Source organism: Falco biarmicus, chromosome 13 (genome assembly GCF_023638135.1).
Source record: "Falco biarmicus isolate bFalBia1 chromosome 13, bFalBia1.pri, whole genome shotgun sequence".
In the NCBI taxonomy this organism is placed as follows: Eukaryota; Metazoa; Chordata; class Aves; order Falconiformes; family Falconidae; genus Falco; species Falco biarmicus.
Window position 1 is genome coordinate 27,757,778 of NC_079300.1, and position 14,817 is coordinate 27,772,594.

The window sequence follows — 14,817 nt, forward strand, 5'->3', positions numbered from 1 at the left end:
ATTTTTTGCGCAGTCTTTCGCTGAACAGCTGATGGTTTTCCAGCCCTGGTATCTCTGCAGGGCTCCCGGCCCCGCCGCGGCCTGGCTGCAGGCGGGTGACCGTGACCCGGAGGAGCCCTTGCTGCCCCCCTTGCCCTCGCTTTCCCCCCCTCTCCCACCCCTTGCTGCCCCCCTTGCCCTCGCTTTCCCCCTCTCTTCCACGGGGATGCACGAACTGGGTGGGAGGGAGGGCTAGGGTCGGCTTCGAGCGGTGAGGTGGCTGGGGCGAGGGGGCTGCTGAGCCCTGCGCGGGCAAGCAGGGCTGGCTGGCCCGGCGGGGGCAGCGGGGACGGGGTGAGCCCCCTCCCGCAGGGCCTGGCTCGGGGCCGTGGGCGCACCTCGCCGCCGCCGCACGGGTGAGGCCCCACGGTGCTGGGCACTAGGCCAGGCCGGCGCCCCGGGTGGCCTCAGGGACAGGGGCTTCGGGCTGGCGGCGGTGGGGGTGCCGCGGGGGGGACGCGGCCGGTGTCCCCCAGGCCAGGGAGGGCAGCCAGCGGCTCTCGGCCCCGGCGCGGCGCCCAGCAGACGGTGCCGGCGGAGAGCAAGAGGCTGAGGGGGCCCCGCGTCGGTCGGTGGCCGCCGCCTCCCGAGCCAGAGGGGGGAGCGGCCATGTTGCGGGGGGCCGGGGGGCCCGCCTCGGCGTGGGGCCGCCCGCTGGCTCCGGCCGCCGTCAGGGGGCGCAGGCAGGGAGCGGGCCCGCGGCGGGCTGAGCCAGCCGGCCCCCGCCCGGGGTGGCGGCGCGGCGGGCCGAGGGGCCGCCCCGTCGGGGGGTCCCGCTGAGGGGAGCGGTGCGGGGGCCGGCGGCTGGCCGCCAGGGGGCGCCGTTCCCCTTCGGACGGCAGCGCGCGGCGGGCGGGGGCGGGGCGGGGGCGTGGCGCGCCGCGGGGATTGGCGGGGCGGCGGCGGGGGCGGGGCCGGGCGGCGGCGGGGGCCGGCGGCGGCGTGGCCGCACGCGCCACTCGCGGCGGCGATGTGACCCGGGCGGCGCGGGGAGGCGGCGCGGTCCCGTCCCGCGGCCCCGGCCCGGCCCGCCCTGCCCCGTCCCGGCCCGCGGACGTACCCCCATGCCCGCTCACGGCCGCCCGCCGGTAGCGGCTGACGCCTGCGGAGCAGCGACGCGCGGGGCCCGGGGAGGCGATGGCTGCGGATCTGGTGGTGCTGCTCTGCCTGGCCGCCGCCGCGGCCGCCGTGGAAGGTGAGGCGGGACGGGGGGGTGTGTGCAGAGCGGCGAGTCCCCGCGTCCTCCGCGGCACGCGCGGTCTGCTAGTTCCTCCCGCCGCGACCGGCCCGGCGACACCGGCTCCCCCGCCGGGCAGCACCGCGGGGGCGGCTGCGCAGCGGCTCGGGGCTGGCTGCCGGCGCGGCGGGGGTCGCGGGGCTGCCCTCTGTACCGGCCGGCGGAGCCAGCCCCGCTCCCGCAGCGCGGGGAGCCGGCCCGCAGGCGGTGCTGGCAGCCCGGGGCTCGCTCCGGGCCGGGGGGGGGGGGCTCGGGAGGGGCCGTGTGGTTCCAGCTCCCGGCGTCGGCTCTGGGAAACCCGCCGGGATCTGGGTGGGATGGACGGCTCCGGTGGGTCCCCTCCGCGGCAGAGCCCTGCCCGCGGTGGCGGCGGGGGACACCCCCAGGGTCTCCCTGGGTCCCCTCCCCGCAGAGCCCTGCCGGGGTGGCAGTGAGGGACACCCCCAGGGCCTGTTCTGGATCCCTTCCCCGTAGGGCTCCTTTCCGGGGTGGCGGCGGGGGACACCCCAGGGTCTCTTTGGGTCCCTTCCCCGGGGTGGCGGCGGGGGACACCCGCAGGGGCCGTGGCCGTGCGGAAGCTGCGTCTTGGCACCGTCCCGCTCCTGTGCCTCGCGACGGCGGTGGGGGCTGGGGAGAGCCTTGTGGAAGCGGACGGGCGCACTGGGAGGTGCGGGCTGAGGGTCCCCTTCCCTGGGACAGCCGGGTGCGGGGGCGCCTGGCCCGCTGGCGGAGCGGCGGGATGGACGCGTGGCCATCCATCCCCTCGGCCGGGTGCGTCCCGCTGGGCTCAAGGCTTTTCCCGTCACCCGACGGGTTGTGGGACTAGCTGTGCCCCGGGACGTGCCCGCAGGTACCAGCCAGCCTCGGGGCATCCTGCCTGGCAGGACCACCAGCTCATCCCACGCTCATGCTGGTGCATCGATGTGCTCCGGCCGGCACGGCTTGCAGAAGTATCGCTTGTATTATTTTTTTTTCCCCCCTTTAATTTTGCCACTGCCTCTTCTTTTTCCCTGGTACAACACGGGCAAACGGGCTTGTGGCAGAGGTTGCCCGGTGCTTGAGCGGTGGCTGCGAGCAGGGGACGTGGTGCAGCCCCTCACTTGTTGGCAGAAGAAACGTGTGGGTGTGGGGAGATGATGCGTGGGGGCTCGTGGGCGAACCGAGCTGCCGTGGGGCTTGGCCCTTCCTTGGGGGAGGGGGGATTTAGCTGATGTGGGCATAGATGCGGCTGAACTGGAAGGTGCCAGAGCCCGGCAGCTCAGCTCCGGGCAGCACGGAGCTGGTTCTGGAGCCGGAGCGCTGCTGCGGTGGTATCCAGCGGGATGGGAGCGGTGCTGGCCGCAGTGCCCTCCGCTCACGAGCATGCCGGCTGGATCGCGGCAGGCAGGCCCTCTTGCTGCGGCATCTGCTTTTGGCTGACCCAGGTGTTTGCTTTTCTTATTTCTCGGGTTTCCTACCTCATTGCATCTCCATAGAAATAACTCGGGGTGGAAATGCGAATGCTTTGCTAAGCGTGATGCAAGCAGGCGTGTGTTTGCTCGGTCACAAAGCCACACGTGAAAGCACCAGACCTGTTAGCAGCGTTTCGGGAGCCAGTGTTTGCAGCGTCAGCGGCTTGAGGCACTGCTGGAATGGGGGGTGGCTGGGAGACCTGGCTCGGTCCCTGTCTGAGAGCACTCCTGGGTCTTGTGTCCCTGTGTCACACGGGGTCTTCCCCAGCTTGTCCCGAGCTGCCCCAGGAGCTTGTGCAGGGCTGGCAGAGCCAGCATCCCTGCCCGGGACTCAACCTGTTGAAGAGCCATGTTATTTCTACTCTGCCGAGGAAATGACTTGGGTAGTAGAGTAGTATTCTGGGAGAGATCTTGGATTTAAGGGAAAATCTTGGACGGGGAATTTTTGAGGCAGAGCAATTGAATCTGATTTGGAGTTAAGGCGACAGTTTCCTGGCGTGGTTGTGTAAAGAAAACACCTTTTTATGGAGCTTATTTGAATGTTACAGATCCTGTCTGTGCGGAGGCTGAAATTGCTAGATTGAAACGTGGGTTTGGCTAACTGGGCCGAAGCGTCTCCCAGAGCCTGACCTGCACTGGGGTCTGGCTTCCCCTGGGCGGCCGCAGATGGGTTTTGCCAGCCGCCCTCTCTGGCAACCAGGCAAAGCCACAGCTGAGCACGGCCGGCTGCAGCTGGGAGGGGGAAGGCTCCCTGCATCCCGAAGAAGCCTTTGAGACAAAAAGTCTTTTTTCCGGGATGGCAGGGGGGAGATGTCTGGGGGTCTGGACCTGGCTGGAAGGGGAGGAGGATACAGCTGGGGTCAGGGCAGGGGCTGCCTGCAAGCATATCTCTCTTCCCCTCTGTCAAACCCTGCTATTTTTTATAAAATAAAAAATATTTTATAATGCAGGTTATAAAACCCCGTGTACCATTGCCTGTGGTACGTGAACCTGGAGATAGTCACTTACCTGAGTTTCCTTATGGTTACTTGATTTTTACCAAATCCCGTGGCTTAGCTGACCATTTTCTGCTGGATACCTGGAAGCTTATGCTTTTTTTTTTTTTTCCTGCTTTTTTTTTTTCTGCCTTTTTTTTTTCCTGCTTTTTTTTTTTCTGCCCTTTTTTTTTTCTGCTTTTTTTTTTTTTGTGTGTGTGTGGCTTGTGAAGAGGAAGAGAGACATGAGAAGATGACAGGAACAAATACTGTCTCTCCCACACCCTGCAATCACTCAGGAGCCGCTCGCGTGCTCTTTCTTGTGTTAGCTGAACCAAATATAATCACGTTTAGCATACAGAGAGGGTGGTACTGAGCCGATGTTACATGTTTTAACTGGGGAGCTGTCAGGGTTTGAGGTGTCGGTGGGTCAGATGGGGCTGTTGTCCGTTGTGGTGCAGCCTCTCCACGTACGCTGCTTAATCTGCCTACCTGCTTACCTATCTGTCATCTCCCTTCCTTGCGCCTGCTCTTTTAAAAAGCAGGTTTTTCTCTGTCTCCTGTATTGCTGCTTGCAGCATCACAACAAGCAAAGTGTGAGGAGGGAGGTGGAAAGCCCTGCTCAGGGCTGGCGGATCCAGCTTAGTTTTGCTTCCCGTGCTTATCTGCTCTCCTGCCTGCGTGGCTTTTGGAACCGCAGCCTGGGAGAGGACCAGGGAAAGGGGTTTGGTTCGAGAGCGGTGTCCCTGGCTCCTGCTCCGTGTGTGCCACCCACCTCGGGTGCCCTGTCTCCTCCCGTTTTGGCTCGGGATGCACACATCTGTTGCAGTCATCCTTTGGGCTTCCTCCGCTTCCGCCAGGCGCCGGAGCGGTGCCGGCACCGAGCAGGCTGAGAGCCGGCGGACGCCGCACCGCCCTTCCCATCGCTGCCACTGCCATCACCACGCGGGCTTCCACCTTTGGCCCAGCTGCTTCACCCGCAGCAGAGCAGTTTTCAAGGAGAAGCTAGAAATAAGCCTTCAAGAGAGAATTTACAAGTGCTAGTAACTAGCTGTCCCTTAGTTTGTGCAAAAAAAAAAAAGCACAAGTAATCTGGGGATAAAACCCCAAACCCTAAGGGAAGAAACCTTATTCTCGGCTTGATGAGTGAGCCCAGATCTTGTCGGCCTGAAGGCAAAGCATTTTGTCAAGTCATGGAAAAGGGGCCTGAGACCCCAGATGCCTGTGTTGCCTCTTTGTGACTAACGGCTGATATTTCCACTCATGAGGAAGGTGGGGTCTGTGATAAATGCGTTTCTTTTTCTGTTCTTTCTGCTCACCACCTCTGTATGGAAATGGGGTTACCGCCCTGTGCTCCCCGGGGGTTTAGTGGCCCTGTCTGCTGTGGCGAGAGCTGCCAGGGCGATTTGCAAGGTGGCCTCTCACCCATCCTGGGTGCAGCTCCTGACACAGCGGGACAGAGTAAAAACCTTCCGCTGGCCTTAAAAGTAAGAAGAAAATATTTATATTGCATAATGGAGTAGCCTGAATGCATTTGTCTGGCTCTCGATCCAGGCCGTGGGGGTGAGAAATAGATGTTTCTAGCAGAGATGGGTTCTGTAATCTGAAGAAATACTCAGGTTTGGTGAAAAGGGGGAAAACGGTGCCTTGGGCAATGGGTCAGCAAAGTCTTGGAGACACTGGTCCCCAGTGCAGCAGGAATGCTGTGGGGTGAGGCTGATGGAAGAGATGCTCGGAGCAAGGCTGAGGCTCGTGGAGCGCTGCTGCTGTAACGCCTGTGGTGTGTGCTGTGCTGCTCTCGCTGAGGTCCAGCCAGCTTGAGGAGGCTTTTTTTTACCTCTCCCAGCTGTAGGTACGAGCTCATCATACCCTGGCATGGAAGTGGCTTCATGCAGGAGCCCCAAACTTGATGACACTGCCTGAAGGGTGCTGCAGCACTCTGTTCACAGGGTCGGTATAAGCAGTCATTTAACAGCATTGTGAGGCTGGGTAAATAGTTGGGGTTGGGGAAGGGAATGTTTTCTCCAAATATTCATTAGTATTTGAAAGTGCATTTCAATTTGACCTTGTTCTCTTTCTGCAAGCATTTGAGCTATCAAGTGTTGCACGCATGAATACTTGCACAAGGCAAATGTTAAGCTTGGGTATTTGCTGGGTAGCAATTTGGAAAGGCATAGCCTGGGTTGTATGTTGGGAAGCAGGAGTGTGTGTCGCTTACGGAGGGCGCTGGAGCCGGTGTGATGGAAGTGGTGCAGATACCCCACGTGGTAGGAGTTTGAGTCCACTGGTGACTGAGGGCACCTTGTGAAGTGGTGCGGCGTGGTAGGGATGGCAAACAGACGTGACTCCAGAAGGCATTCAGATGATTGTGGGCCACCTGGGAACGCAGGGTGCTTCTGCTGGCTGAGCCCCTGGCATCCCTCCCTGCTTCTCCTCTCGGCGGAGGTTGGTATGGGAGCAGAAGTGTGCAGAAAAGGATGGAGTGATTTCACAGCGGGATCAGGAGAGAGCTGGAACAGCTGGAACCGTGGGTGGCCGTGAGGCACTGAGCTGGTAATTTCACAGTCCAGCTTTTAGGGGCTGCAAATACACTGTTTCCAAAAGGGAGCAGCTTGGGAGGCTGCTTGGGAGTGTGCAGGGGAGGGGGCAGGTGCCAGGCTGCTGTAGACTGTGCACTAGCAGGTAGACGCAACACAGCCCTTTCCTTGGGGACAACAAGAGCAAACTCTTGCCCAGATCAGCTCTGTGGCTTTCCAGATAAATGGCAGACATGGGAGATACAAGGCTCCCTCCTGCCCTGTAAATGTGGTCACTCCCAGCCACAGCTGATTTTGGGGGAATTTTCTGGTTTTGGTCACCATCGGTTTTCCAGAAGTCACATTATGAGAAATGGTGAGAAAAGTGGGATGTCTGTTTGCAGGAGCTAAAGGTTCTGTGCTTTATTTATTTATTTCTTATAACTTTTGAATTATTAAAGCGCGTTCGGCAGAGATTAACTTTCCCTGCTCAATATTTATTATTGTTTCATTTCCCTGGAAGTTGGAGCTATGAGAGCTTTGATAAATGGACTGAAAGGTTCTGTAGTTTCTCTATAGCTAATCTAGACATCCCCCTATCCTTTGCTGAAAAGCTAATTTGTAATTTCCTATGGTAATGCCGCTTAGTGAATTATAATGATACACTGGGGTCTGTTTTTCCTCCTGGTTCTCTGTTGGGGGAGTAACGCTACTATCAGAAAATGGTGTGAAACCTGGAAACTGGCCATTAGTCCCCTAATTTTTGGTCAGATAACAAGAATCCAGAAATCATGTGGACCATATGGTCCGTTTTATCAAGTCTGGGCTGGGAAACGTACGTCTCCCCTGAGTTTGGTTTCTGCAGGAGGGATGGGAGCGGTGGTTGGAGCTGTGCCGGAGGTGGCACCGTGTACTGATGCCACAACCTGTCTGGCTGCGTGGGTTTGCATCTGTGACCGGAGCCTGGTGATGTGCAAAATCCCTGCTTCTGGAAGCCTCTCCCACCACCCCAATTATAAACAAGTGTTATCAGTCTTTTGAATAATTGAAGAGGCTTTCTGTTGAATATTTAATTACAATAATATTTGGTTAGCGGGGGTTGTTGGTCTCCTTTTGTGCAATTGAGAATTGCTGCAAGAAAACAACCTGTTAAAAGAAAATGTTGTTGTCTATGATCATTGATTTTTCTTTTTTTTTTTTTTAAGCTAATCAGTTACTCCGTTGAAATTGGTTAATTAGCTCAGCTCCATTAAGACACTTTGGCATTTAAACTTGATGTTTCTAAATAATTATAGTTTTGCCTGCTAAGCCCACAACCCAGGGTGACCTAATTACTATTAAAGCATACATGCTTTAGTCTGGCATTAATAAGTTCCTGCTGGGAGCCCTGCGGTGAAAAATCACAGAGGCAACAGTTCAAAAGGGAAGGGGCTCTGTGCCGAGCCCGGCCGAGGAAGATGACTTTCCTTTGGCCTTGCTTCTTCCAACCTAAACCTGGCGGGTGGGATGCTCCCATGGGAAGGAGAAGAGCCCAAGAGCAGTCGGTCCCTGCAGCCCCCAGAGCATCCCCACGGCTGGTCCCTCTGTGCCATCTGCTTTTGGGTGATGGCATCTTGGTGATGGCAAGAGGTCACCTGGCAGAGGAGAGGGTTAGGAGTGGTTTTAGTTAATGAGTGTTAATTTGCTTGCTTTCTCTTCTAAGTCATTCCCTTTAATAAGCATGTGGAGTCCTTTCGATGTCTTTGCAGATGGTGGAGAATATACAGTATTAAGTTTATCTTGGTATGTGGTTTTTTGGTTTTTTTTTTGCCTTTGGAAATAGCCATGCCAACTAGTTAAGGATTAGTAAAGCCTCAAGTATGTGCTTGTTAGTGTAGTAAGAAAAATTTTTGATATCTGGGGAAGCATCCAGTCAGTGTTACTGGTGTTCGAAGCTTATTAAGCTTTAATTTGTTATGCAGCAAGTAAAAGTGGTGGCTGGGAATAGGTAAGAAGCTGTGGAATTCTTGCTTTTCAGCTGTTTCCTCCCATCCCAGGTCAGGGCTTCGTCATGACTTTAAAGGATTGTTTCATGATATTTTCTCCCAAAAAGTCCTCCTGGCATTATGCCTTCCTCTCCGATGCGCCGGTACCCTGTGCGCCACATCCCAGCAGCAACAGGCACCACGGTTTGGTTTATGCAGACCCAACCAGCATCTTCCTTGGACTGCTTTCGGCATGGCTGCTTTTTGGTGTCTTTGCCTGGCTACATATTTTATTTTTTTGAGGGGTAGGGCAGCTCAGCCCGCTGCCCTGGTGTTTGGCAGCGCTGGATGCTCTCTGCTCCTGGCTCTGCCATCTCCTGGGAAGCCTCTCCGGTCCTGCAAAGCCCAAGACCTGTTGCACACCCATGTTTTTGCCTCCCTTTTCCTATTTTCTTTCCATTTGCAGGGCAGAGCATGGGGATGCTTTCCCCCCCCCCCCCCCCCCCCCCCCCGTGCCCAGCCTTGCATGCCAATCCCCCAGGGTAGAGCAGGTCACCTTCTGGCTTCGACTCCGGATGGAGGTTGTGCTTCTCCTTGAGCCCAAAACCTGGGAAAATGGGACTGTGGTGTCTGCTTTTAAGCCCAGATCGATCCCCCTGTGCCCGCTCCCTGCTGCGGGTGAGGCAGCAAGCAACACCTGAAATACATCCAGGTGGTAAAGGGAGGTGACCAGGGGCTGGTGTTGGTCCCCTTTCTCCTGGTGTTAAAACCTACGCCGTGGGTGGAGGGGTGAAGCAAGGAACAGCAACGATTGAAGTTTTATGGAAGATTTTTTTTTTTTTTCAATCAGAGTCCAGGGATGGGCCTTTGATTACTAGAGGCCTCCGCTCGCTTCAGTCACTTCCTTAGCCGCGGGGTCGGAGCTGACTCATTATCATCCTCACTAGGGTCCTGTTGATATGAGGATAATTGCTTTTTGCTCAAAAGACATTAAATCACCGCAGAAGAGGCGAAGGGGTGTGAATTACATCTTCCCGGGAAAACCAGGAACCCAGCAGAAGAGCTGGAAAGGAAATACTGTCCCTGGGGGGCAGGAGGAGAAGAGGCTGGTGATGGGGCTGTGCTCCACTCCTGCTGGGCAGCCCCCTGCCCTCCGGCTGGCAGAGGACAGCCTGGGGTGGCCTGGAGAAATAACTGTGGGCTGGCCTTAGCTGGACGCTTTATTTTTTTCTTTTTTTTTTCACCCAACACCTGTCGCTTCATCTTTCCAAGTGGCCAAGAAATGGGATGGGCACTAGGGACAGAGCAGGAGCGGGATGCTCTGATTGCTCTGGGAGGCATCAGCTCTGCTTTTATTTTGAAACCAATGTGTTGGTAAGGAGCAAAATTTGGCTTTTCAAGATCACCGGTGTCTTGCCAGCAGTACTTCTTACAATGTTTTTGACTAGTTCAGGACCTTCACCTGGCGTGGCGCCCCCGCGATGTCGCCCCATCGGTGGGCTTTGCCCACAGTACACAGCAGCACAGAGGTGCCCTCGCCGTGTGGCCGTTCCATCCCTGTGCTTCTGCTGTGGTTCTTTTTAAAGCAGTCACGTTGGGTCCCTGTGTCCTTTAGCGAGTGCTGGAAATGATGGGCATGACCTGGCTGCAAGTGAGCCTGAGGTGCACAGCGCTGCTGCCCAGCCCCTGGGGCTTGGCTGAAGCTGTCCAGAAGCTTTCATGCAAGTGGATGAACCACCTGGAGATGCGTGGCATTTGCTGTCTGTGCTTTGCCCCTTGAAATGAAATTGCTGGTGGGGGTCTAGGTCCTTTGAGCCCATCAGGCTCTTGATAGAGGCACTGTGGGGTCAGATATAATGATATTATTTGGACCAGATATGAAGCTGTAAAGCGGTAATTTATGGTTTAATAAAATAAAGGAGGATCAGCTCTATGCTGTGATTCCTGGGGAGGGGCATGCGCCTCCTTGAGCCACATGCATCACACCAGGTAACCTTACTCTTGCTCAGTGAAATGGAGAAAAGCATCAGCTGTGCAGGATTTAAAGGTGCCAATGCTTGGACCCAGCCTGGATAGGGCCCTCCCGAGCTCTGGCCATCAGCTGGTGATGCCCCCCACGACCCACAGATGCTGAAACCAACCTTGCAGAGGAGGGGAGGTGGATGCGGGCTGGTGGGAACTTGTAAGGTCAGTAGCTAACTGTGTTCGGTGTCTTTCTAAAAATCATCTTTTATTATCCCTCCTTGTGCCATGCGTAGGTTATTACTGAAATGGCTGGCACCACTGCGCACACGCGGGAGTCTGCTGCGCTGAAAGGCTTGCTTGAAAGCCTGCCGAAAGCTATAAAAAGACGCTCATTAACTTCAATGGGCTTTGGCCGAGGCTGGAGAAAATGGGCTGCTTTGAGAAGGATGCCGCTTAGAGCACCCTCTGGCTCTGCCTTTGTGTGCCAGTGCTGGGCTTTGCTCGCCAGGGCTGACCAGGGATGGGGAAACCCCTACTTTTGCACATTCTGGTCCTTAATAACATGTGACAAGATGGTCCAGCTGCCTCCAGCCAGTGGGACCCACTCACAGCATCCCCACGGCTCGCTGCCGAGGGGGCGTGGGGGGCGATGGATGGGTGCCTGCCTTACCCTGTGCCCTGATAACCCCTGTGTTTTCCCACCCCGTGCCAGACACGGACCCTGCCAGGCTGGCATGCAACTTGGTCGCTCCCAAATGTGATCTCTTGAGCATCAGTCCAGCAGATTTTTGGAGGTGGTTTGCAGCAAGGCACTTCTTTATTTCTTTAAAGCTTTGCGACATTCAGGGGAAACTGGGATGTCTTTGGAACATTTAAAGTATTCCTAATAGGTTACCTTGAAAGCTTTCTTCAGTCTTGAATGAATCAAAGTGCAAATGTTTATAATGCAACACCCACACAGGCTAGGAGAGGAATTTTATTAAGGCAGGAGAGTCAGAAAACAATAATAATAAAACATGTTTTATGAAGTTGGCAAGAAACTTATAAACTAGGTGAAGTTTTACAGCATATGAATTTGATACAAGTAGTAAATTTGAATTCCCAGGCTAGTCCTCAGGTCTTGCTCTTTATTACCTGAAATAACATTCTCCACTTTTAATAGCTGGCTGCGGCAGAGTGAACGTGGTTTTATCTTTCTAAATGATCTGCCATGCGTGTCTTATAATCAAACTTTCACCTATCCGGAAGACTTCAGCCCTTTCCTTGAGCAATACAACGGCTGTTGCTAATTAGCAAATTACTGCCTTTGGCTTTGCTGTGGCAGGGGGGACCTTGGAAATCCTTCCACACATCCCCTCATCTGGATTATTTAGATTTTTTCCCAGCAGAAACCACCTTACTATCTGATAAAAGAGTACATTTTGTCAATACATCAGCAGAAAGGGACTGAAAGATGCTCCCAATAAATCAGGGTGTTGCAGTAATAAGCCGCTGTGCTTCCCCACTCGTGGTGCTGCTGGGAGGGATGTGGGTGCTTGCTGGGGTGTTGTTGCGAGGTGACCGATGGCCTTTCGAGGTGTCTGGGGCTCTCTTGCCACTTTCCCAGCAAGGAGGTTTCCTTGCGGTGCAGTCCAGGGGCTGGTGAGATTCCGCTGCCTGAGCTGGCTTTGTCCCCATGCCGGGGTGGCTTCCCAAGGGTGGCTTCTAATGACCTCCTGGCCATGCCTCCGGCTCCTGCGTGCCACTCGGCTGCCAGCAGCTGTACATGAGGGAGGCGTATAAAAACGGTTTGTCAGACCCCTGTCCTGTCTGTGCACACTCCAGCAGATTATTCCTCTTCAAAAAATATGTGATTACTTAAGTAAAGCATTCTAACTAATTGCCAAATTATTCCCTTTAAAATGGGAAAGTAATTAGGGATGTTTTTTTTAAATAGGCTTCCCACCCTTGGATCTGCTGGGATTAGCGTATGTGGGTGTATAAATATTTAGTTTCCAAGGACTTTTTTTTTTTTTTTTCCCTTCCTTGAAGAAACAGCAGGCAGCAGCTATGCTTGGACACTTTCCCCAGCATCCAAAATATAATTGAAATTAAAGATGACCCACAAAGGAAAATGAAATTCAAGTTTTTCTGGCGCGATGCACCAAGCTGGCTTTCAAAATCAGGGTTCCCTCTGGTTATGTTTGAAGTTGAAGAGAAGGAGTTTTGCCATGGGGTGCTGGGGGATGCTCGGGGTGATGGAGAACAAGTACAGCCCTGCATTGGTAAGAGCTATGGTTGAGCGTGGTGGGCTTGGTTGAATCTTCTGCCTCCAGCTGCCCACTAGCTTGGAAGGAATTTTTGAGCTTGTTTCCGTTCATGGAGGTCTCTCTAACATCCAAACAATTTAGACTTTTTGGACTGAGGGGCTTTGATGTTTGGATTCAAAACCGTGTCTTGTTTTGAAACTCGTTGCAGCATTTGCTATGTGTTTGTAAAGCTGGGAAGGCTAGCAAAAAGGACCTGAAATCAGAAACAAAATATGTAGCTAGATTAAAAAATGGTTTTAAGAGAGTGATCTGGTGGAGTTGCAGATTAAAGGGACAGTTGAAACCAGTAATTTGTGCAGCTCTCCTAGAGGTCAGCATCCCTCAAGACTCCCAGAGCCGTTCCTACAGCCAACAGATAGCCTCGCTGAGCCAGGGGAGGCCAGAACTTTCATTCCCCATTCATCTAATGAATAAATCCCAAACCCTAGTGAGGCACTGGAAAGCCGCCAGAAGAAAACCTGGCTCATAAGACCACCTGCAGAGCCCCAAGGTTTGGAGATCAAAGCTGTCATTGGTGTGCCACGTGGCTTAGGTCCCCACCCTGCTGCTGGGGGATATTTATAAGGTACTTTTGGGCTGTCTGTGCTTAAAATGCTCATGCACCCATCGTTTCTCTGTCTGGCAGGGGTTACTTACTGCGGGTGTTAACCCAAGGCTGCCTTTTGGGTGCCTCAGTCTTTCTTTCAAGGATTTCATTTGTGCTGTTCAGCTGTAATTGGCAACTTTGAGACTTTTTGTTTGCCTGCCTGCATGCTGGAGAGCCTTCAGAGGTTGTTTAGGAGGCAAGGGGAGCCTGCAGAGTTAGATATTTTTTTTGTTATTATTATTATATATTATTATAATTAAAACATATTTTTAGCAGCTGAAATTCGAGCCCGTCTGGGTATTTATACAGCAAGTTGTTTTGGATGAGGAATAGGCCAAGATAGTCACGTGGTTGGGGCCAACGTGAAACAAAAGAATCCATTTATTATCCAGGCAGGAAATTTGTTCTTCGGGATGTTGTAGCTGCAGACATAATGATTTCATTTCCTCCGGTTCACCCAGATTAATGGCTTGTGCTCTTTTGTTTGTGTGCCTGTGTTATTTCTGCACCGTGGCTTTGCCTCCTGCTCTGTGCCGGTGTGTGCGAACATGTGTGCAAGTGCCCTGGGCAATGGGGGGGCGTGGGGGCGGCAGCAACCTGCTTGGGCCTTTGGAGTGGGGTGGGATACTGGGAGAGCCAAGCGAAGCCTCTGGGACCACTCTGGGGTGCCCTTCCTGGCAGCAACTGATGTCCTGGTGCACCTGCATCTCTGAGGGTCTTCTCCTCCTGCATCTCCAGGAGTCTCCCCGCCCTGCCACGCTCACTGGGACAGCGAGGGGGGGTGTGGGGGGTTCCTATGAAGCTGTGATGGGATGGGGGAGATGGAGAGAGACAAGTATGAGTGTTGACCTTAGAGAAGGCATGAGACCGGCGTGTCTTCTCCATGGTCATGCTCAAGGGTGTATGTAGGTAGGAAACCTGAACCTTTGCACCCTCCCAAGCATCGTGTCAGCAAACAGCTCCTTTTCCCGGGGAGCCGTGCCGACGGGCAGGGATGCAGGCGTCAGCTTGTGGCAGTGGATGAGCAGCTCCTTCCTTGCTGGCGGGGTTGGCCTTTCATACCAGGCAGGTCCCAGCCCCTGGCAGGGCTGCTTGGCCATCTGGAAGCTGGTGGTGCTTACACTCCCTCCTCGATAAAAAAACAATAGACCCATCTTTGTGGACACTACAAGATTAGCGGCAGCCTTAATTGCTCCCTTTCGCGCTCTCTTGAGTGTTTGGCTTTCAAAAGTGATGTGACAGGGAAACGATGCCTTTGCATTGCTGTCGCCTGATTGGTCCTTGCAGGGTTTTGGCACGGAGCTATTAATTTACTGTGTGCAGCATGACCATGACCTTCTGTTCTGGATTAATCTGGAGTAACCTGGTGGAGTTGGAAGCACCCTTCTGTGATGAGGAGTTGAACTGCCTGGGATCCATGCTGCAGAAGGCTTGGTGAGCATCTTACAGCCCCTGTGGCTAGCTCTTCCTCCTTCCCTCCTTTAGGTGTTTCTGCTTTAAATTTGGGGAGGAGAGGGAGTTTCTGCCACCTCTTCTGGGGGAGGTTTCCCTGCAGGGACATACCCTGCTGAAGGAGGACCGTCATGGCCATCAAGGTACATCTGCCATCACTCCTGCCATCCTTCCATCTTCTGGGTCCTTGTGTGCAATGATCCTGCCTTGCACATGTGTTGCTCCTTCTTGCTCTTGTTCTGAGCTTTTGTGCCATAAGGGGTGTGTGGGGCTATAGGTGTGAGCCCACCATCTGAAAGCTGAGGAGAAGAGGGGTGGGGACCT

At 54.7% G+C, this 14,817-nt stretch overlaps 1 protein-coding gene across 1 annotated transcript in view; it reads left to right on the top strand.

Annotated features, from left to right (window-relative positions):
* Positions 1-972: 972 nt before the first annotated feature.
* The window catches only part of EPHB1 (EPH receptor B1), an 86,096-nt gene continuing 72,251 nt past the window's right edge, over positions 973-14,817 (top strand). Inside the window, exon 1 of the mRNA XM_056358780.1 lies at positions 973-1,234. Coding sequence (XP_056214755.1) covers positions 1,177-1,234 — 58 coding nt within the window. The 5' untranslated portion in view covers positions 973-1,176. The remainder of the gene's footprint in view (positions 1,235-14,817) is intronic.